Raw genomic sequence first — 18608 nt, forward strand, 5'->3', positions numbered from 1 at the left:
ATTGGAGGCGTGTTGATAAGATGGATAATGGATACCAGCCCGTCCAGGGGGGGGAGAAGAGCCAAGACTCGGATCACCGCCGTCAAAAAGATTGGTCCATCTACATCATCTCGGCTCCGGACTCGGCGAAAGGAACTGCGTGGAAAGGCGAAAAAAATCTGTATGCGTCATACCAAACAGGGGGGGGTTCGGCATTTTTTGCTGTGGTCGTCTCCACAGATCGGAGGATCCGAAGCCGACGGGATGGCCAGTGGTCTTCTCGGAGCATGTCCGAGGTGGTTGACCAAGAACATGATGGTTCGAATGTGCACAGTCGCCAATGAAGAGGAAGATGCTGTTGTTAGCCTGGACAGACGGGTATGATACTATTCGCAAAGTATCTAGACAGCCGGGTCACTGTCCGAAAATGCCCTGATCGTCGGCACGCACCCTGGCACTATCAGCAGGTTTCAAACGCCGTCGGGGCCTGTCTTCTCATCGAGACAACGTCAGACGATGCTGGCTACCCTCTCTCGGTTAGTCGCGCTGATGGTGTCGCGGTACATTTGTTAGGTGGCTGGACCCCTTGACTCGGGCCGCCAATCAAATGAGACATTTCTTCTTGTAAGGTACTTCCACACTAACAAATGTCTTCACTTGAGCGTTGACATTATCCGGTTTCTTGACATCGAGGGGCGGACTGAACAGGAAGTCGAAATAGATATAAGCTAGGAGCCGTACTGTAGGTGTCCATATCAAAGTGGCACACAACGAGGTGGTTCGAGTGCAACCAACTTACCCAGCCGCTTGCCTCGCTCTGGCTGCCTTATGAACTGCTTGGGCAGTATTTGTCGTGCGCAGGGTTAGCAGAGCAAGGTGAGGAGGTGCACAAACGAAGAGGCGTCTGTTATCGGCGTGTGAGTGCAGGCGCCAGTCATTAACCGTCAACCACAGAATAGTCTGTACACTCTCCTAGGGGCATCTATTGGTCTGCTGGTTATGCGGGTATCGCTTGCCTAGAGATAGCATGAGTAGTGGATAGAGGCAAACCTAAGGTGTAAGTGTAGTGCTTGAAAAGGCTTGTCAAAACTTTTGATCTGGTAGTTATCTCACGTCTCTTTTGTATAGAGTTTATTAAATTTAACTTTTATCCAGTTGTTATCTGATTCATTAATTAACCCCTTATTAGGGTTTTTGACGTTAAGGTTCGGACCGAACCAGAACATTGTGTTGTGCCGCAACTCCTGACTTACACCGTGTTTGTCTAAGAAGGGCTGGCCAATTGGCAGGCTTCAAAGGGACTTGAGGGTGGCAACAGTTGTGAAGATTATCTTCATAGTCGCTGTCCATACTTGTACGGCCATGTGGACCCCCTCCGCCCTCCCCCCTTCTTCCCAAGAAGGACATCAAGTTCTGATGATGCTTGACTAGCTCATCTCAAGCCTTGCACTTCTTCTTCCACCGGCGGATGATGATCTCAGCAGCCTGCAAATCTATTAGCAATGACGAATTCCCTGAAGAACAGTGACGGGACGCAGCAGGGAACGACTTACCTTCTCGCCAATAGCGTACGCCGTCGTGGTGGTGTGCGCAGCAGGGATGGTGGGGATGATGGAGCAGTCGGCAACGCGGAGGCCCGGGATGCCGTAGACGGACAGGCTCGAGTCGACGACGCCGCCCTTCTCGCGGGGGAGCATAGCAGCCGTGCAGCACGGATGCATGAGCGACTGGATCACGTTGTCCTTGACGTACTCGATGAGGGCGTCGTGGTCGGTGACATGGGCACCCGGGGCGACCTCGACGGCGCCAAGCCCCTGCCACGTGTCGGTGGAGTAGAGGCGGCGGAAGTAGTCGACGTAGGCGGCCATGATTTCGAGATCGACGGGGTTCGCGCCGGTGGCGTAGTTGACGACGGGCGTGGCATCGTGGTCGGTGGAGTTGAGGACGACGGAGCCGCGGCTGAGCGGCTTCAGGAGGAATCCCGTCCCTGGCTCCGCCTGGAAGGGCATCTCGAGGATGGGGTGCTCAGGGTGCTCGAGCGCCTGGGCGATGATCTCGAGCTGCGCCATGTAGCCTTCGCGGACGGGCTCGGCGGCGCCGGCGGGGAGATAGCGGAGGACGGAGCGGTCCCCGATCTGGGCGCGGATGTCTGCGACGATCCGCTCCCACTCCGGGGTGACGTGCCGGAGGGCGACGTAGGCGGCGCTGTTGCCCATGGCGAGAGTGTAAGGGCCCCGGGCAGGGCGCTCGCGGAACTGTGCGACGGCCTCGGCGGCGTAGGTCGCGTTGTTGGCGACGTCGGCCTCGCTGGGGCGGGGGGTGTCGTAAGAGTAGGCCACGGGGACGCCGCAGTGGTCTTGGAAGTTCTGGCCGACGCCAGGGAGGTCCTCGACGAGCTCGATGCCCTCAGACTCGAGGTACGCGGAAGAGGCGATGCCGCTGCGCTGGAGAATCTGGGGCGTGTGGACGGCGCCGGCCGACAGGATAACCTCGTGCTTGGGGCGGATGGTCCGGACCTCGCCGCCCGGGGCCACGGGGCGAAACTCGACGGCGGGGACACTTGTTTTGTCCTTGTCGACTACGAGGCGTGTGACCTTGTGCTCGACGAGGAGGTCGAGGTTGGGACGGGTCTCGGCGATCCTGGTGTAGTGACCAACACCGGCGTGAGACCGCTCGACGGTCTCGGAGTTCTGTGCCGTGGGAACCCAGCAGATGCCGTGCTTGTCCCCGTCGTCGCAGCTGGCGGGGGCATCGAGACCGAACTCCTCGAAAGCCCGCCACCCGAACCCTGTGGAGGTGTCAACATGTCATGTTCAGTGTCTTCACTATTCCTAATGTGGTTTACCCGTCTATGAAAGTCACATACGCTGGGCAGGCCACTGAAAGGGCGGGAAAGAGGCCTCGATCGCGTCGCCGGTGTACGCGGAGGCATTCCAAGTGTAGCCGTACTTCTCGACAAGCTCGTCGTTGGGCTCGGTAAGGAAGAAGGACTGATGTATTTCAGCGTTAGCATGGCGGATTCGGCCTTGGAAAAGGACAGGGGACGGGGGTTTGCCTTCTTGAACGCCGGGCCAAAGTTCTCCCAGTCCCAACTATCAGGGCTGTCGTCGAACTGGGGGCTACCGAGTCGCGCCCACTCGTCGTAGTCGTATCTGGAGCCACGGTCCAGGAACTGACCGTTGATGGCGGACCCTCCGCCCACAGTCATGCCAAGGAGAACGGTAGCGGCTCGGTTGTTGACGCTGGCAACGGGAGGGGAGCTGATGACCAGGCGGCTGGCTCCACGGCCATCCTCGGGCGGATCATAGTAACCAACGGTCCCCTCGATCTTGCCGTACTCGATGACTAGGACGTTCTCTGTGAAGGGGGTCAAAGATTGCCCCGGCATCAAAGAATTGGGACCATCCGTCTAGGTATTACCTAGCATTGGAAGGATTCACAACTCACTCTCGGGGAAGGCAGCCGAAACACGGTCGGCGATGGTCAGACCGGAGGTACCACCGCCGACGACGACGAAGTCGTACTCTTCTCGGAGCTCGGTGACTTGCCTCTTGACAAAAGTGTGAGCGCGGCGGGGGAGGGCCTCGACGACGACGACGCCGAGGATGCACACGCCAGTCGACAAGGCCGTGATGAGACGCATCTCTTTCGTTTTGGTCCCGGTGATGACTCTAGTGAAAGCAATACGGAAAAGAACTTGGATGGTATATCTAGAGAACGAATGCCGCGACAGGAGAGGGAAGATGGAGTTGGTTGACGTACGCGACTCTTGGGGAGGGCGAGCCGGCACAAAGGAGACATGAACAGAGGAGATGGATCATCGCGACTCCTCTCTTATACAAGGCTCTTACCCCTCGAGCGGAGACAATAAACCCGAATGCTACTCGGCTACATGGAAAAAGGTTCGTTGTGGTCGTGCCAAGTCTCTTTTGACCTACCCTACTGGGCGGTGAGCCGTCTCGGCGCTTGGTATCTGTACATCGGAGCATGTCTGGTGGCATTCTGCTTACTCTTCGTTAGCCATATTCAGCTAAGATGCCAATGTTTTTATCCCTGTCTCCAGGAACCAAATCCCAGACCACGGCCAGATTTGTGGGATACGCGTTAAGCTTGGCGGGATACCTGCGTATTGTGCAACTATCCAGGCCCATGAAATGATTTCCTGTACCAGAGAGGAAGATGATGGGTCTCTTACGACTGGTAGTAGACTATGGACTTCGGCATGAAAAGCCTCTGATCAACACGGCCAGATAAGACTCTCCAATGTACCATACGTTGCCTGGGTGGAAGCACAAGACTCCCTTCCATCAGCCACCCCTGCAATCTCACAATTAGAGGTTACTAATGCCCTATGCCACTGAAGGATTCCTGGTTGGCCACTATGTGTTTGCTATGCAAGCAACTTGGTCTCCCTGCTCACCCTCCGCACCCTGCGCGCTCACGACCTTAGACCAGACGGGTTGATACGAATAGTGGCGTCTATATCAAGGCTGCACCAAGCTTCGATACTTAGTGGCCCCTATCTTTAGGTCGCCCCAATCTCCGTTATTATTCCAATCTCTCAGTCTAATGGGGCTGGGTGCGAGGTGGTAGATCAAGACATTATCAAGTCTCGACACAATTAAGCGCAAGCGGACACACAGGGAGCCCGTCTGGCCCTGATACCATAATTACGACCCCGGCGCACATGTCCAAATGCCCGCTCCTCTGAATCATCTCCCAAATGTCTCTTCTCATCAACCGACGACCTCGACTTGGCCAGTGCCCACCTCCAAGTCTTGGCCGCTCTGAAATGGGACAAGTTCGACTTGGTCCACCTTTGAGGAAGTGTTTCGGCCGGATTGCCGAGTTTTTTAGCCCAATCCACCAACTGGTCGACGGATTTGAAACCCTTTGCCTCCAGTCTCTCGCGCGTGGCCGCGTCGTTCCAGGCATTGTCCATGGTTTGGTCAATGTACAGCTTTGGGTACGGTTTGCCGCCGGGGACCAGCGAAGGCTCGCCCAATCTGGCCACGATGAGGTTCTTGGGGATCTCGAGCCCTCGGCGTAGGTCGTCGTCTAGATCGTCCTGCATCTGTGTGTACAGTTGCTTCATTACGTCCTCACGTCGCAGCGTCACGATACACTCGAGTATCTCCCTGCCCAGATCGTTGTTCTTCTTCAGTATGGCCGCGTGCTTGCGGCCGCCTCTGGCTCGGTAGCTTTGGAATTGCTCTTCAACACGCTCGATGTAGTAACTGTATGGGGATCTATAAGGGTCCGCGGCGACATAGAGGGAAGGGTGTTTTGCTTTCTTTTTTGGCGCTTCCTTTTTTGGTGCTTCAAGGAACCTTTCCTTGGTCAGCGTGGGGTCGAACTCCGCCACGACGAGCTGCTCGTTGAATCCGAGTTCCATGAGCTGTTCAGCGACCTCGTGGATCGTCGGTGTTTTGCCGTCCGGGTTGGACCATGGGGCCTTTAGTGAGTTGTATTTCTCCACGTCTTCGGGCAGCATCCTCTTGGGATCCCAGTTGATTCCCTGGATGCGTGCTTGGAATTGACCGAACGTGAACTTTCCATCTTCGCCGTCCCCTATGTTCGCGAAGCGGGGATAAGGCCAAGGCTTGTCTTTTTTGTTTTTCGGACGATGCTGCGGAAGCATGTGTTTCTGCCTGTCAGCACCTTCGATTCGACTGTCCCATTTACACCATTAGCTCTGTGTAACTCCATCTGTGGAATGAACCCCAATCCTACGTGAAGGTGTCATAACGAGTCCATAGATAAACCCGTTCATGCGCATGGGACAAGTAGTTGATTTCTGCCGCGGCTGGCACTGGGAGCACAGCCAAAAGCCACGTCGTGCTCAACCATAGGAGCAAGCGTAAGAGACCGCGCACGCTGATCATGTCTGGGGAGGGAGAAGAAACGAATAAATGATACAATAAGAGAGTGAAAGACTGTCTGTCAGAACGAGCGGATGGTCTAATGAGAGAATGAACGATTATCTGTCAGAGCGAGCGAGGAACACAAAAAGAAAATGAGAGACTTTATGTTAGAATGAGAGAATGATATAATAATAGAATAAGAGACTATCTGTCACAATGTCTAGTAAAAGAACAACGGTGACAAGATACTGCACGTTGAAGACAACCTAGGGCAGGCCAGTCAGAGTATAAGTCGGACAGTTAATTTAGATTATACACAGAGTTTCCAATTAAAGACTTTTTCCAGTCAAACAACCTGAAGAGCACGGTACCCTGGCCGGATTCGTCTTGTTGGAGCATGAATATTTGAAATAATCGAGGGCAGCCAGCAGCTTGGTAGATTGACGACATCTGCATGAACCGGATCTGCCGAATTATGATTATTAGCCGATCTTGGAGCTCCCTAGCGTCTGGGAAAGGCCTCTTGTAAAAACACCCTATAACAGTGGCCCTCGACGGCCTTGATCTCCTGCCGATTTTATTTTCGGGCAATGTGCCAACGGCTGAGAACAGACCGCACTCCTCTCATAGCTGAAGAACCTTCCTCCAGTTTTGCCCTGAGACGGTTAGCTTGGTTTTCATCTTATACGGACAAACTCTGGCTGGAAACCCCACCCTCAACGCGAACGAGGTCCATTCGAGATGAACTCTGCCCTTGGCTAGGCTGTGCAGTTCAGTAATACGGCCTGCAAGCTGCTGGACGGGATCCGTGTCATGCGCATGTTGCCGATCCTACCTTTGACGCCCATATGATATGAGGCTCCGGCAGGATGCGTGGGTCCCAGCACGTAGCAGCCGTGTGGGCAAGCTGATCTTTATCTGAACGGGCCCCCGCCGTTCGAAAAGTCATCGAACCGCTCAACCTCTCTGCCTTGGAGAGCCACCGTTCTGCTCTTGCCGCTCCATCTACCATGGACTGGCCACAGAGTGGTGTGAGCGGTGACAGTTTTCCACCCACGATACGGTTCAACACGCATTCTCACAAATACTCACAGCCGAAGCTGACGCTAAGTGACTTGGGCTAACCTTTGCGGTCTGAACCTTGCTATTGTTGCATCTGCTGTCTTGGAGTCACTTTTCCTGTGAGGCAGGCAGTTGACTGTCTGCTCTAGATCAGTCACTCGTTATGACTTTCAGGTTCAGCTGAGCATATATAAGGCTTGGCGTAACGAAATTGCATTTCCGTGGGCAGACTCTACTTCTGGCCCTTCACCGATCACGTCCTGACACTCCTTGAAGCTTGGCCAGCTCGAGCTTACCCTTCCGCCAACATTACAGTCTGATACTATCGTTCTTTGCAGCTCCATCCCCATTGTATCTGTGTTCCACCAAGAGTCGGTTTTGGGTGAAGAGGAGATGATGCTCTTGCACCAACCTCTACCACTTAATCTTCCGACCGTCAAGAAAAGACCTAACCTGTCTCGCGGCTTTCGAGGGCAACATTGACCGCTACGGCAGGTTATCAAACCCAAAACGCGGCATGGGCTACGCACATGCGCTAGCTGCTATCCGCGGCATCTATCACCATACCATGTTTGCGCGCTGGTGGGCCGAGGAGATTGCGCAGAACACGCCGAGAGTCCAAGGCCGTCGCAAATACCAACTCGTAGCCCAGGCCCCTTTTCCATGATCAAGATGGCCCATTTCCGCGCGGCGCACCATGATCAATGACCCTCGGGAGTTCCTCGAGCATGGGCGGCCAGCTGACGTGCCTGAGCCGTACCTCATCTTTCGGCCAAGCCGAGATACCCTTGAGGTCCTGGTGCAGAAAGTGCCCAACATGACCGAGCAGGTCACCGTGGCTGCCATCTACGATGAATGTGGCTGCTCGGCAGTCCCATGACCCGTTGTACGATGTACGTCGAAGACTTGGAGAAGAGGGCAGCAGTGGAGGGGATCAGTCTCCAAGACGGAACTTCCCAGGATCCGAACGTCAAGGCTCACACGTTTGACATGGAACCCTCGGGCTTTTTCGAATTTTATGAAAGGTGCGAGGTCCACGACTGCAACTATATCAGAGAGGGATCATAATGGGGCGGCATGGGACCCGACTTGTCGCGAATCAGAGTTTGGCATTTGGGAGAGCATGGGAATCCCGGAGCAGATGCCCTTGGATTTGCAAACTTTAGGTAGGAGAGGCTATCAAGTCGTCGACAGACAATACGACATTTCCATTTCGGGTGATCAGTCCTCGTGTTTATGTAGGATAAAATTCAATGTGACAGGGCTCTCGTTGCCAAACATTTGACTTTGTGGCGCATACAGATATGATTGTCCTGGCCTGTTCGTGACATGATGGTGATTGGGGGCAAAGTGTTTAATGATGGACTCGTCTCAGACACCAAAGCCCGAGCTAGAGAGTCGTGAAATTAAGACGTACTATTACATGGAACAGTGTACATGTGAAAGAATCTCACTCCATGGGCACACATAACTAGAGATGAACGAGGCCTAGGAGAACTCTGTCCTCCCAAAAAGAAGTCGGCTTAGGAGTGAAGCTGATCAGATTAAAACCATGGAACATGTAGCAATATTATTTACAACGACATCATGATTCCCACTTGGCTAGTTGTATTCCCCGTTGATCCAGCTGCGACGAACACAAAGGACTATCCGGTGAGGATATGTAGAACGACCGTCCCTCACAGTCTTGTGGAAGGCAATTCCTCTTGGGCCCTTTGCCATCAGTCATGCCAAGTACCCGAAAGACTCTGCAGAAGCTCAAAGTTGGGCATCCAGACCGGGCTCCCGCCGTCTTGGTCTATCCAATTCGCAAGCTCGGCCACCATCGGCCAAGCGCCCTCAAACTCGCCGCCAGCGAAGACGCCGCCGTCCCCCGATGGCAGGAAATCGTTAAAGTCATCGACCGCCTGTGCTGTATTAACCCCCGCACTCCCTCGATCGGCATCCTGCCCACCGCTCCCAGAGGAGCCCGTCGCCTTCTCGGCCCGCATGCGAGCCGACGCCATTTCCGCGAGGCCGCACTCTTTGTCTTGGAGCTTCTCCAGGGCGGCGTTGACGAGGACCTCGAACGCGTCCCGGTACTTGCGGACCCAGGGGGCCCTCTCGCCCATGACGAAGAGCACGAGAGAGCACGCCCGGATGTCGTTGGACAGGGCCACGGACCAGACGGCGTCGCCCTGCGTCCAGAGGCCGTACAGCAGCGTGACGCCGGCCACGAAGACCGTCTGGACGGCGATGAAGCTGTGGCCGTAGTCGAGCGTCTGGTGGAGCCTCTTGTGCGACTGGCAGATGTCGCCCGCCGCGCGCATGCAGAGCCCGTAGAAGGGGTCTGAGGCCGGCAGGATCGGTAGGAAGGGTTGGACGAGGAGTCGCAGGGCGCGGTTGTAGAGAAGAAGGGCGTAGTTCGTGTCCGGATGGGATGCCGGGATCCAGTCCGTCAGGGACCCCCGCCACGACTGGAGGAGCTGGTACAGCCGGTCGAGCTTCGGCCGCAGGGCGTCCAGGGTCTTGTCTGTGCGGTAGACGGAGTGGTGGATCCTGGATTCGATGCGGCGAAGCCTGAAGAGGACTATGGCGAGGGTGATGTCGTTCCCGGCGAGAGCGCCGGCAGGTTGTATGTTACCATCGCCGATGATGGCGTGCGGGAGCTCGACGTCGATCTGGTTGTCGGCGATGCTCAGGGGCCGCCCCAGCGATACCGCGATCGTCCTCTCCAGGGAGTAGACGGACCAGAACAGCCTGCGTCTCCGTTGCACGACGGGGGGCTCTGAAACGTTTTGCTCGTGTGCGGCGCGGTGGAGGCCCAGGTCGATGGACGTCCTCATCGCCAGGCCGATCATGTACCACAGTCCGTGGCTCGACGTGGACCGGAGGTGGAACATGACCAGCAGCGTCATTGCCTCGATGTTCTGAACGGTCCCCGATTCTCTGGCGGCGGATATGTGCTGGAGGGCGGTGGTGTATAGTGACTTGAAGCAGATCGTCAACGAGCCTGGCATCAACAAAAAACAGAAAAAGGCGTGGCGGTGGGGGGGTAAACATACCTCTGGCGAGAGACCCGGACCGCGCTGCGTGAGCTGAACTATCGTTGCACCTATTGCGTAGACGAGATACAGCTTGAATATCCCAAACCGCTCGGCCTTGGTCAGGCTCTGCGTCGGCGTGGCGGCCAATGCGTCTCGTTCCTTGTGCAGCTTCCACAACTCCTCGGGCTCCAAGAATGGGTACTTGGAGTGTAACTGGGATGTGTACGCCTTCAACATCTTGGCCCCTTGCTCTTCGGTCGGCGGCTCCTTTACTATGCTATGAGCCAGCATGTCTTCCACCGCAAGGCACTTGGGACCCGGGTTGATGCAGTCGGCTTGGTTGCTGACAATGCCATCCTGAATGTCCGGCAGCATCTTGTTCCAGACCGTGGCCTGCACCATCTCGCCAAGGTTCAGGGCCAGGGACAACCCCGACGAAGGGCCGACGTAAACAGGCGCCTCCAGGTTTCCCAGCGAGACGTGCGCAACGGCGTCGCTGAGAGCATTCTTGTCCCTGCCTGACGAGACTGACTGGTTGCTCGCGACGTCCTTCGAGGGGGTTGAGGCCGCTCCCGGAGTGGGTATCTGGGCCAGTTTGCTCTCCAAGAAAGCCACCCGCGCTTCCAATGCCCTCGTGTACCTGCACCCGATCTCAGCGCATGCCGATGCAACTCAACTTGGGCTGCCACTACTCACGCAGTTGAAGGGGCTTCCTCGGTGACGTCTACCTTGTCACACGGCGCGCCCGACCTGCGGCAGTTGGAGCACACGGGCAGCTGTTCATCACACTTTTTTGAAAACAAGAGTCAGAAAAACAAGACGCCCTTTCCCACGTGTTTTCCCGGGAGGGGGAAGGGCCTTTGTCAGAGAAACCTTTTGCTTACGGCTTTTGCATCTCGTACAGGCGGTCCTCCCCCTCTTTCTGGGGTTGAACAGTGCGGCGCCCGAGGGAGCAGCCTGGGGCGGAGAAGCCGAGGAGGGCTGGGCGTTTGGTGTCATGTCCACGGCCCGATGGCGAGATGTGTGTTGTTGCGGGAGGCGCCGAGGCCGATGATGGCGGACATCCGACTTAGATATTGGTGAGGTTCCCGGTGACGGTGCCGATGTCGCCCCAGGCTGGTGCTCAACGTCGGCCGAGGTCCGCGTGGCCATGTCTCGCTGGGATCCCCTCGGACCATGTCCGAAGCCTGTCTAATCTGATCGGAGGCTCCGATAACTCGGTGTTTGGGACTTGCTTGCAGCCCCCCCCTCCCCCCTGCCGGCATTTGACAACTCCAAGAGAAGTCTCTCTTCGGGCTATGATTCTCTGTACTCTCGGGACTCGGGGAACCAAATGGTCCATCGCTGGCCACATGAAATCATTCGGTGTGCTTTCATCCCCCGAGCCGAGTTTCAACAGCAGGTGACCTCGATCGATCCCACCGGCATCAAAAAAAGTTAAAAAAAACAGAAATGCTCTATTGCAAGTCATGCTCTAGTCACTTGCACGGACGAGCTGAAGAGAAAGTGGACGAGGGCCGTTTGAGATAATTACTGGAAGCTTTGCTGGGAGGAGTCTCCTATTTCGGCATGAACTGTACCCCTTTAAGCTCCATATTGTCGAAATAAAAGACAATCTGCGTCTATGAGTAAGTAAGTATCTGTTCAACGACTAGTCTTTCCCTTGGTGAAACCAAGTTTCTTTGTTCCTTAGACACTGTATATATACACACTTACGATGAGTCGACGGATTCTATATCTAGATGAGAGCTTCTCCACTGCATGAGATGCATAGCAAAAGACACTGCATTGTTGCAGCATTCCCAAAGAAATGAATAAATTGAAGACTAGCCTCTGCGGGCACTTGCACACTTTGGAGATCTAAGGACATTGCTTGGATGAGAGTGGAGGGTTGGTAGGGGCCGCATCGAAGGTGAGTTGTAAAATTGAATGAAGTCACTATTGAACAATTACAGTCGCATAGTCAGATCCGTCGAAAGGGGCGCCATTGGAGTTTCGAGCACTCAGCTTACGTATCATGGATTGCCATGTCTTTCAAACACAAAACATGCTATAGTCTTTTTCTCTATGCTCAGCGGAAAAGTCTCGCGAACCCATCACTCCCGCAGCCCATGTTCTAAGTCACCCCTTCGCTTTTCCTTATAACCACAAATCTCTATCGTGTCCCACATTCAGAGCTTCTTCACCATGATGTCGTCCGTCTGGACCACCGACCCGACAACAAAGTCGTGGTTACCGCACGCCCTGTACCCCCACTTCTCATACGCCTTCCTGGCCCGGTAGTTCTCCTCCCAGACGCCCAGCCAGATGTGCTTGAACCCCTGCTCCCTGGCCATGTCCTCCAGCCGGTCCGCCAGGAGCTTGCCGGCGCCCGTGCCGTGGGCCTTGGGGTACAGGTAGATGCGCTGCAGCTCGACGGTCGCCTCGAGGTGGGCCACGCACGGCTCCTTGGAGCCGCGGGTGAGCATGGCGAAGCCGAGGACGTCGCCGGCCGGGTCCGTGGCGAGGACGGTGTCCCTGTTGGGGTCCTCGAGGTCTCTGGTGATGGCGTCGAGGCTGTAGGACTCGTCGAGGAACGCCTGCAGCTCGTGCGGCTCGACGGAATGGCCGAACGTGACCGTGAAGACGTGGGCGGCGAGGTCGGCGATTGTCGGGGCGTCGGCGAGAGTGGCGGGTCTGGTGGCCGTCACCGCCGACGGGCGGCTGCCCTCTTGGTTGTCCGACGACTTCGCCATGGCTGTCGTGGTTGAAGATGAAAACGCCCTGGGCTGGATGGGGTTGCGGGTGACGCGGTGGTTGGTGTTCCGAAGGATCGGTTGCCACCGCACAAAGGTGCCAGCGACGCACTTAAACGAGTGGATTGGGCTAGCAATGAATAACACGTGATGAAACGGAACGGTTTTCAAACCCCTCTGTGCCGAGCTTATGCCTCGCAAACCGGCCGTCGTCATGTTGGCGGGAACTGGCCTGAATAAACGACCTTTTGTCAAATCGCAAATCGTCGCTTTTCGGAGACACGTCATCGTTATTTTGTTTCTCAGCGCAGCCCGAGCCCGAATTAGCCTTTTGTCTCTGCCAATGGCAATTCTCGCCTTTGGTTAGGCGCGCCTTGTTGTCAAAGCCACCCCTGGCAAGGATACGCCATTGTGTCTTGTAGAGAGTCTTACTTAGAAGAGGCCCACAACGCGGCTGCGCCCTTGGCTTGACATTGACATGTCTCTGGAGAACAACATGGATTTTTGCTGTCAGAATCTCCCGCTAACGCGTTATGTACTTGAACCAAGACAGACACCTATGGGGATGCTTGAGTCAACAAACCACCGGCTGATAGCTCGTCAAAGATCGGGTCTGCCTCAACAAAACAACTACATTTCCATTAAATGGCTATCAACTGTTACAGTCTGTGGGTCTGCGGGTCGCGCTGAGATATTTTCAAGCATCGCGAAATGGAGTGTGAAAACATAGGTGAGATGCCGCAATTTGTGACGGGACCATCTTTTTTTTTCTTCCTTCATTTTTAAATGGCTACGAGCTACATAATGACGGTGACGTAGAGAGAGGGAGATAACGTGTTCAATGAATAGGAGACTTAGCTGTATCAACGCCCGGCAGCTTCAACCCACCACAAACCCCAACTCAAGCCTGTTCCGATTTGGCGTCTTTGTTGTTTCGTTCTGTGCCGAAAATGACAATACAGCAGACAGCCGCACTGGAAACCGCGACGAAGAGGGCACTCACTGTCGAGAACCAACCCACGCCTATGCCGTCGATCCCCGGGAGGACCACCGCCGTACCGATGGCGGCGAAGGTATACCTGATGAAGTAGTTTCCGGCTAGCACGCACGTACGTCCGTCAGTGATATAACCTCATGAGGAGTAAAACGGAATCCTGTTCTTACCCATCACTTCGGCCGCTCTGTCTCGGAACACGTCGAGGCAGTAGCTGTTGAGACAGGGGAAGCAAACCATCTGAGCGACTCCCTGCACAAACATGCAGATGACGGGCAGGGGAATGCCGCCCTTGGCCTGGTCGATCGCCCATCCGTAGATGATGGTGCTCGCGGGTATGACCACGCCCATCGCGATAAACGCACTCCGCAGCCGGTCTTCGGGCACGCGCTTCCCTCGCTTGGCGATCCACCTCTTGACCGTTCTGTCGGCGTAGCGGCCGCCGACAAAGGTCCCGACGAGGTATCCGGCACCCGGCGCGAGGAAGAAGAAGCCCGACTGCAAAGGGGTCGTGAGGTGGAACCTCGGGTTGATGACGTATCGGACTGGCGTCAGGAGAACCTGCATGTTCCATAAGACTGAAGAGGCGGCGACTCCCTGGAGCGGGTAAGTTAGCCACGGATGCACGAAACGCCGGGGGCTTACTGCGTTGGCACCGTCCGCTTGAAAAGCACGGCGACGAATCCCGAGTCTAGCTTGAAGAACTTTGGCACTGCTACTACTACTACTACTGCAGGGAACCACAGAAGAGAGACTGTTATGGTCGTTGACATGGCAAGAGAAGGGAGACTTACCACGATGAGGATCTTTGGGTACTTGAACAAGGCAATGACTCGGAACGGATTCGCCCACTCCCATATCTGAGACACTTTCCCCTTGACGGTCAAGCCCTCCAGCTCTTCGGACCACTTCCCGTGGCTGGTCTCTGGCAGGAAGGCAACGGACAGAGCCATGGCGACGGCGCCCAGCGCTCCCTGGAACCAGAAGAGGCTTTTCCACGACGAGAAAGTGACGATGACGCCGCCGATAAAGGGTCCCAAGGCCGGACCGATCAGAGTACCGCCGAGGAACCACCCCAATGCTGTGCCGCGCTCAGTCGGGCGGTACACGTCGCTGAGGCAGGCCGACCCGACCACGAGGAAACACGTCCCGGCGAAGGCCGTGATGGAGCGGAAGATGAAGAAGGCCGGCAGGTTGGGGGAGACCCCCGTCGCGAAGGAGAAGACGCAGAACAACACGGACGATGTGACAAAGATCTAGGACGTTTAGTTTTCGACTAACACGACGATGGCAACCAGGTGGGATGTTCCCAAAAAAGAAATAAGTAAAAAAAAAAAGATATTGACTGCAGGCTACGGTACATGATGGTGAGACGTTGGTACAGAGGTTGTGTGATTGTGCTTACCCATTTTCTCCCGTAGACCTGGCTCAACGGGCCCCAGAAGAGGACGCCGATGCCCATCATCAGCAGGAAGAGCGCGTTGGTGAAGTTGATGACGGTCCCGGACGTGTTGAAGGCGGCCGCCACCTCGGGCAGGGCCGACAGCACCAGCAGGGACGCCAGGTTGATGCCGAGGCCGCCAAAGGACACGATGGCCGTGATCAGGGCCTTGCGGCGGGGCGTGAAGCGGTCGTACACGGCCTCGTCCTCGCGGTACGAGTACGGCCGGCTCGGGGTCTGCGCGATGATGTTGACGCCCTTCTCGGCGTTGGACGTCCTCAGCGCCAGCAGGTCGGGCGGCAGCTCATCCCTCCTCGTGGGCACCTCCGACAACGTGTGGTCAGACATGATGGGCGGCGGCGGGCTGATGATACTACGGGCGGTTCTTCGGACATGGAACGGGGGCCGCGGCACTGCATGGGGATTTTGTGTATCGGGTAGCAACTGCAATTTCAACGACACTTGATGATGGTCCGACAAGAGAGGAGGCAAGTAAGTGTCTGACAAGCGAGGATGACAAGGGGGGGGGGGGTTGCCAAGAAGTGTGTCCACTGAACCAAGAACAGCCAGGCATGAGTTTATTCCGTTCGTTTCGTGGGGGTGGGAGCAACAGGCTCCGTATATAAGGCGTTACTGATTCAAAGCAATACGCGAAAAGACCACTCCGTACATCAGCGTCCTCGGCGGCATCCAACCGAGTTTGGCTTTCCGAAATCGGGGGAACTCCCAAACCCATCACCTCTAACACGGCCTACCCCCCGAACACACAATCGGAAAAGAAAAACCGGGAATAAAGCTTTCATTGGATCTCGTCTTTGGAAAATCCTGTGCTAGCGGAGTGATCTCCGCAGCGGGGAATATTACCACTTTTTTTTTCCTCCCTTGCGTCTTTGTTGCTGCTATTCCCCTCCACTCTTGGGTTGAAATCAGGCACGACATTGGACCGGGGGCGACGGTCCTGCTGATGCTCCACAGACTCTGCAATCCGTCTTATCTAACGTCTCATGAGCCTATCTGATCGGTATGGGGTCACTGATTGGCTTGGTAGTTCGAAGCCGGGCAGGCTGTTTTGACGAGCGCAGAGTCAGTTTGAACGGAACAAGGCCGACGGAGACTGCCGAAGTTCCAATAGGTGGGAGGAGAGTCAAACCAACAGAAAGGGCCGCCCGTAAAGGAGCACGACTACTCGCTGAATGATCAAATAGGACTCCGACTTGGATGCGCCATTGGACTAGACTGGAGGAGACGGGGAGACGAAAAGGAATATTGACGGGGAGATATTGCTGATTTACGAAAAGGTGGCAGTGTTTAAGCTAGGAAGCCGGGTTTGAAGAACTCGGTTGAAGAGATTTCAATGTTGTGGAAGCATAAACACAATAACAATTGAGATCAAAGTAAGAAGCACACAAACCGTCCCAAACAACGCTATTTCTTGTACAGTTAAAGAAATTTCACAACAGCGGTAACAACTTCTCAACGACCTTCCTTGTCTCCATGTCTCCATCCCAACCATTGATAATCTCTTCCCCTTCACGATCGTTGCTATATATGAGGTTATCTGAACGTATTAGTGAGGCTGGTCCTAACCAAAGCAGTCAAAGGCCTTGACAAACTTACGTAACCAAGTGAATCTCGACGTTATCCAGATGCAAAAGAACACCAGCCTTTGAGCCCAGATGTTTCGTCTCACACCTTTCGATCGAGCTTGAGCATTGAGCAACTTGATCTTGGACAGGCGCGGCAGTCGACACTCGTAGAGGCCCCTGACGGCCAGATCAACGGCGGCGTCCTGGGCAATGCCTCCCTCCTGGAGCGCACGCCCGAGTAGCATGCCGAGCGCTTCCGAATCCTCGAATGCCTGGCTCGTGCCTTGGCCAATGTCGGGAGTCATGGCGTGAGCCGCGTCCCCGACAAGCACGACTCCGCCATCGCCCCATGTAGGCAGTTCGGGGACTGTCCAGACGGGGTAGATGAAGGGTGCCGAGGCTTTCTGCAGCACTCCCCGGACGTTTTCTTCCTCCCAATCCCCATACATGTCCTGGAGCATCGCGGACACAAACTCTCGAGGGACCTCCTTACGGCTGGGCGGCTCGTCCGTATCGTATAGAGACCACCACGTAAGTGAGTCGTCCTCTGTGGGACGGTAAGCACTGTAACCCATGGATGCGTTATCGCCCATGACAATGACCACCGATTTGGTGCTGGCCACCTCCTCCGGAATGCGCATGGGAATGAACCCCCAGATTCCACACCGTTTCCTGGTTTGAAGTATATGTTAGCAAATTTCCTTTTTCTCCCATCTAGTAAGTAGTGACTTTGTACAAGGCGAGAAGCAAGACTCTATGATGAAGGCGATTTGACGCTCGAGAGACCTGGCCCAAAAAGTCCAACTTACGAAAACACTGCGGCAACATCCACGCTGTGATCACTGAAGAGGTGCTTCCGTACGGTGCTGTGCACGCCGTCTGCTCCAATAACCAGATCAAAGTCCGCCGAACTGCCGTCTGCGAATGAGATCACCGGCTTCGTGTTGCCCGACTGGCCCCTCTTCGTGATTTTAGCAACCTTCCGGATCACGACATGGTCGTCAGGTATCGCCTCCCTGAGGGTGCGCCACGCCGCCTGCCTGGCCATCATCATGGTCACGTCGCCCCCTCGCCGGGTTCTCCGCTTCACGGTCAGGTCCCAGCCAGTCGAGCTCCTCAGCCTGACCGTCCCATAGGCGTATCCGCGCTCTTGAATGGCTGCATGAACGGCAGGGTCGAGGTTGTGCAGGGTGCGCATTCCGTTCGCGGGGATTCCGATACAACCGCCCTGTGGTGCAGCCACATCGGCGGTGTCGAGGTTCTCGGATGGTTTAACATCTTGGTCGGGCGGAGGCGTGCGTGATTCGTAAATGGTGACATGGTGGTCACCTGGAAGGAATTTCCGCAGCGCCAGGTAAGTTGACATGCCCGCGAGGCCACATCCTACGATGGCGATCTTCATGGCGAACGAGGGGGAGCTTACTTCATCGAAGGGGAACGAACCAAATGTTAACACGAAGACTAAACCAAACCTCAAATTGGACTGCGACGCTGCTCGATCAAGACTCTTAAATCTAGTGAACTCGTTCAAAGTCGACCTTTTTTGAAACAGGCCGCCAAGCACGGAGTTGTCGAGAGATGCGAGGCCGAGCTGCAAGGGATGTCGCCATTCAGGAGAACTTCGGCACCGGAGGGATGCGAGGAAGCATTTACGGATGATCGGTGGCCGATGGAGCGCGAGTAAATTGCTTTGCGGCACCCACGACGTAATGAATCGTCGGTAGGGTTAGTGCTACTTACCTAACAAAACGGAGAGGGCAACTGTCGCTGTAGAGTTTGAACTGCCGGAAGTCAAAATGACCCGAGGAATGCACACCCCGCGCGGTATGTTGCCGGCGGGATGGTCATGAAGTGGGAAACAGTGCCAACCTGTTGATAGGCGGCCCAGCAGTCAGTCGGTTGCGTCCCGTGTTCCCCGATT

At 55.5% G+C, this 18608-nt stretch overlaps 7 protein-coding genes across 7 annotated transcripts; 1 reads left to right on the plus strand and 6 right to left on the minus strand.

Moving 5' to 3' along the window:
* Positions 1–1416: 1416 nt before the first annotated feature.
* CH63R_05139 (GMC oxidoreductase) lies at positions 1417–3622 on the minus strand (the record flags this gene model as incomplete). The annotated part of the gene is made up of 5 exons (XM_018300114.1): positions 1417–1464; positions 1533–2767; positions 2846–3004; positions 3025–3336; positions 3427–3622. The coding sequence occupies 5 exons, from the start codon at positions 3620–3622 to the stop codon at positions 1417–1419; spliced, it is 1950 nt and encodes a 649-aa protein (XP_018161360.1).
* A 978-nt stretch (positions 3623–4600) lies between these two features.
* CH63R_05140 (uncharacterized protein) lies at positions 4601–5620 on the minus strand (the record flags this gene model as incomplete). The annotated part of the gene is made up of 1 exon (XM_018300115.1): positions 4601–5620. The coding sequence occupies one exon, from the start codon at positions 5618–5620 to the stop codon at positions 4601–4603; it is 1020 nt and encodes a 339-aa protein (XP_018161361.1).
* Positions 5621–7602: 1982 nt separating this feature from the next.
* Positions 7603–7785, plus strand: CH63R_05141 (uncharacterized protein; the record flags this gene model as incomplete). The annotated part of the gene is made up of 1 exon (XM_018300116.1): positions 7603–7785. One exon carries the CDS (start codon positions 7603–7605, stop codon positions 7783–7785), a length of 183 nt encoding a protein of 60 aa, XP_018161362.1.
* An 841-nt stretch (positions 7786–8626) lies between these two features.
* CH63R_05142 (Chitin deacetylase 1) lies at positions 8627–10826 on the minus strand (the record flags this gene model as incomplete). The annotated part of the gene is made up of 4 exons (XM_018300117.1): positions 8627–9850; positions 9950–10571; positions 10628–10681; positions 10816–10826. The coding sequence occupies 4 exons, from the start codon at positions 10824–10826 to the stop codon at positions 8627–8629; spliced, it is 1911 nt and encodes a 636-aa protein (XP_018161363.1).
* Positions 10827–12102: 1276 nt separating this feature from the next.
* On the minus strand, positions 12103–12882 carry CH63R_05143 (Acetyltransferase; the record flags this gene model as incomplete). Its single annotated transcript, XM_018300118.1, has 1 exon — positions 12103–12882. One exon carries the CDS (start codon positions 12880–12882, stop codon positions 12103–12105), a length of 780 nt encoding a protein of 259 aa, XP_018161364.1.
* A 685-nt stretch (positions 12883–13567) lies between these two features.
* CH63R_05144 (Major facilitator superfamily transporter) lies at positions 13568–15449 on the minus strand (the record flags this gene model as incomplete). The annotated part of the gene is made up of 4 exons (XM_018300119.1): positions 13568–13764; positions 13831–14257; positions 14455–14916; positions 15066–15449. 4 exons carry the CDS (start codon positions 15447–15449, stop codon positions 13568–13570), a joined length of 1470 nt encoding a protein of 489 aa, XP_018161365.1.
* A 1103-nt stretch (positions 15450–16552) lies between these two features.
* On the minus strand, positions 16553–18089 carry CH63R_05145 (Extracellular salicylate hydroxylase/monooxygenase; the record flags this gene model as incomplete). The annotated part of the gene is made up of 3 exons (XM_018300120.1): positions 16553–16659; positions 16719–17359; positions 17497–18089. 3 exons carry the CDS (start codon positions 18087–18089, stop codon positions 16553–16555), a joined length of 1341 nt encoding a protein of 446 aa, XP_018161366.1.
* Positions 18090–18608: the final 519 nt, after the last annotated feature.

This window comes from Colletotrichum higginsianum, chromosome 3, assembly GCF_001672515.1.
Source record: "Colletotrichum higginsianum IMI 349063 chromosome 3, whole genome shotgun sequence".
Lineage (NCBI taxonomy): Eukaryota > Fungi > Ascomycota > Sordariomycetes > Glomerellales > Glomerellaceae > Colletotrichum > Colletotrichum higginsianum.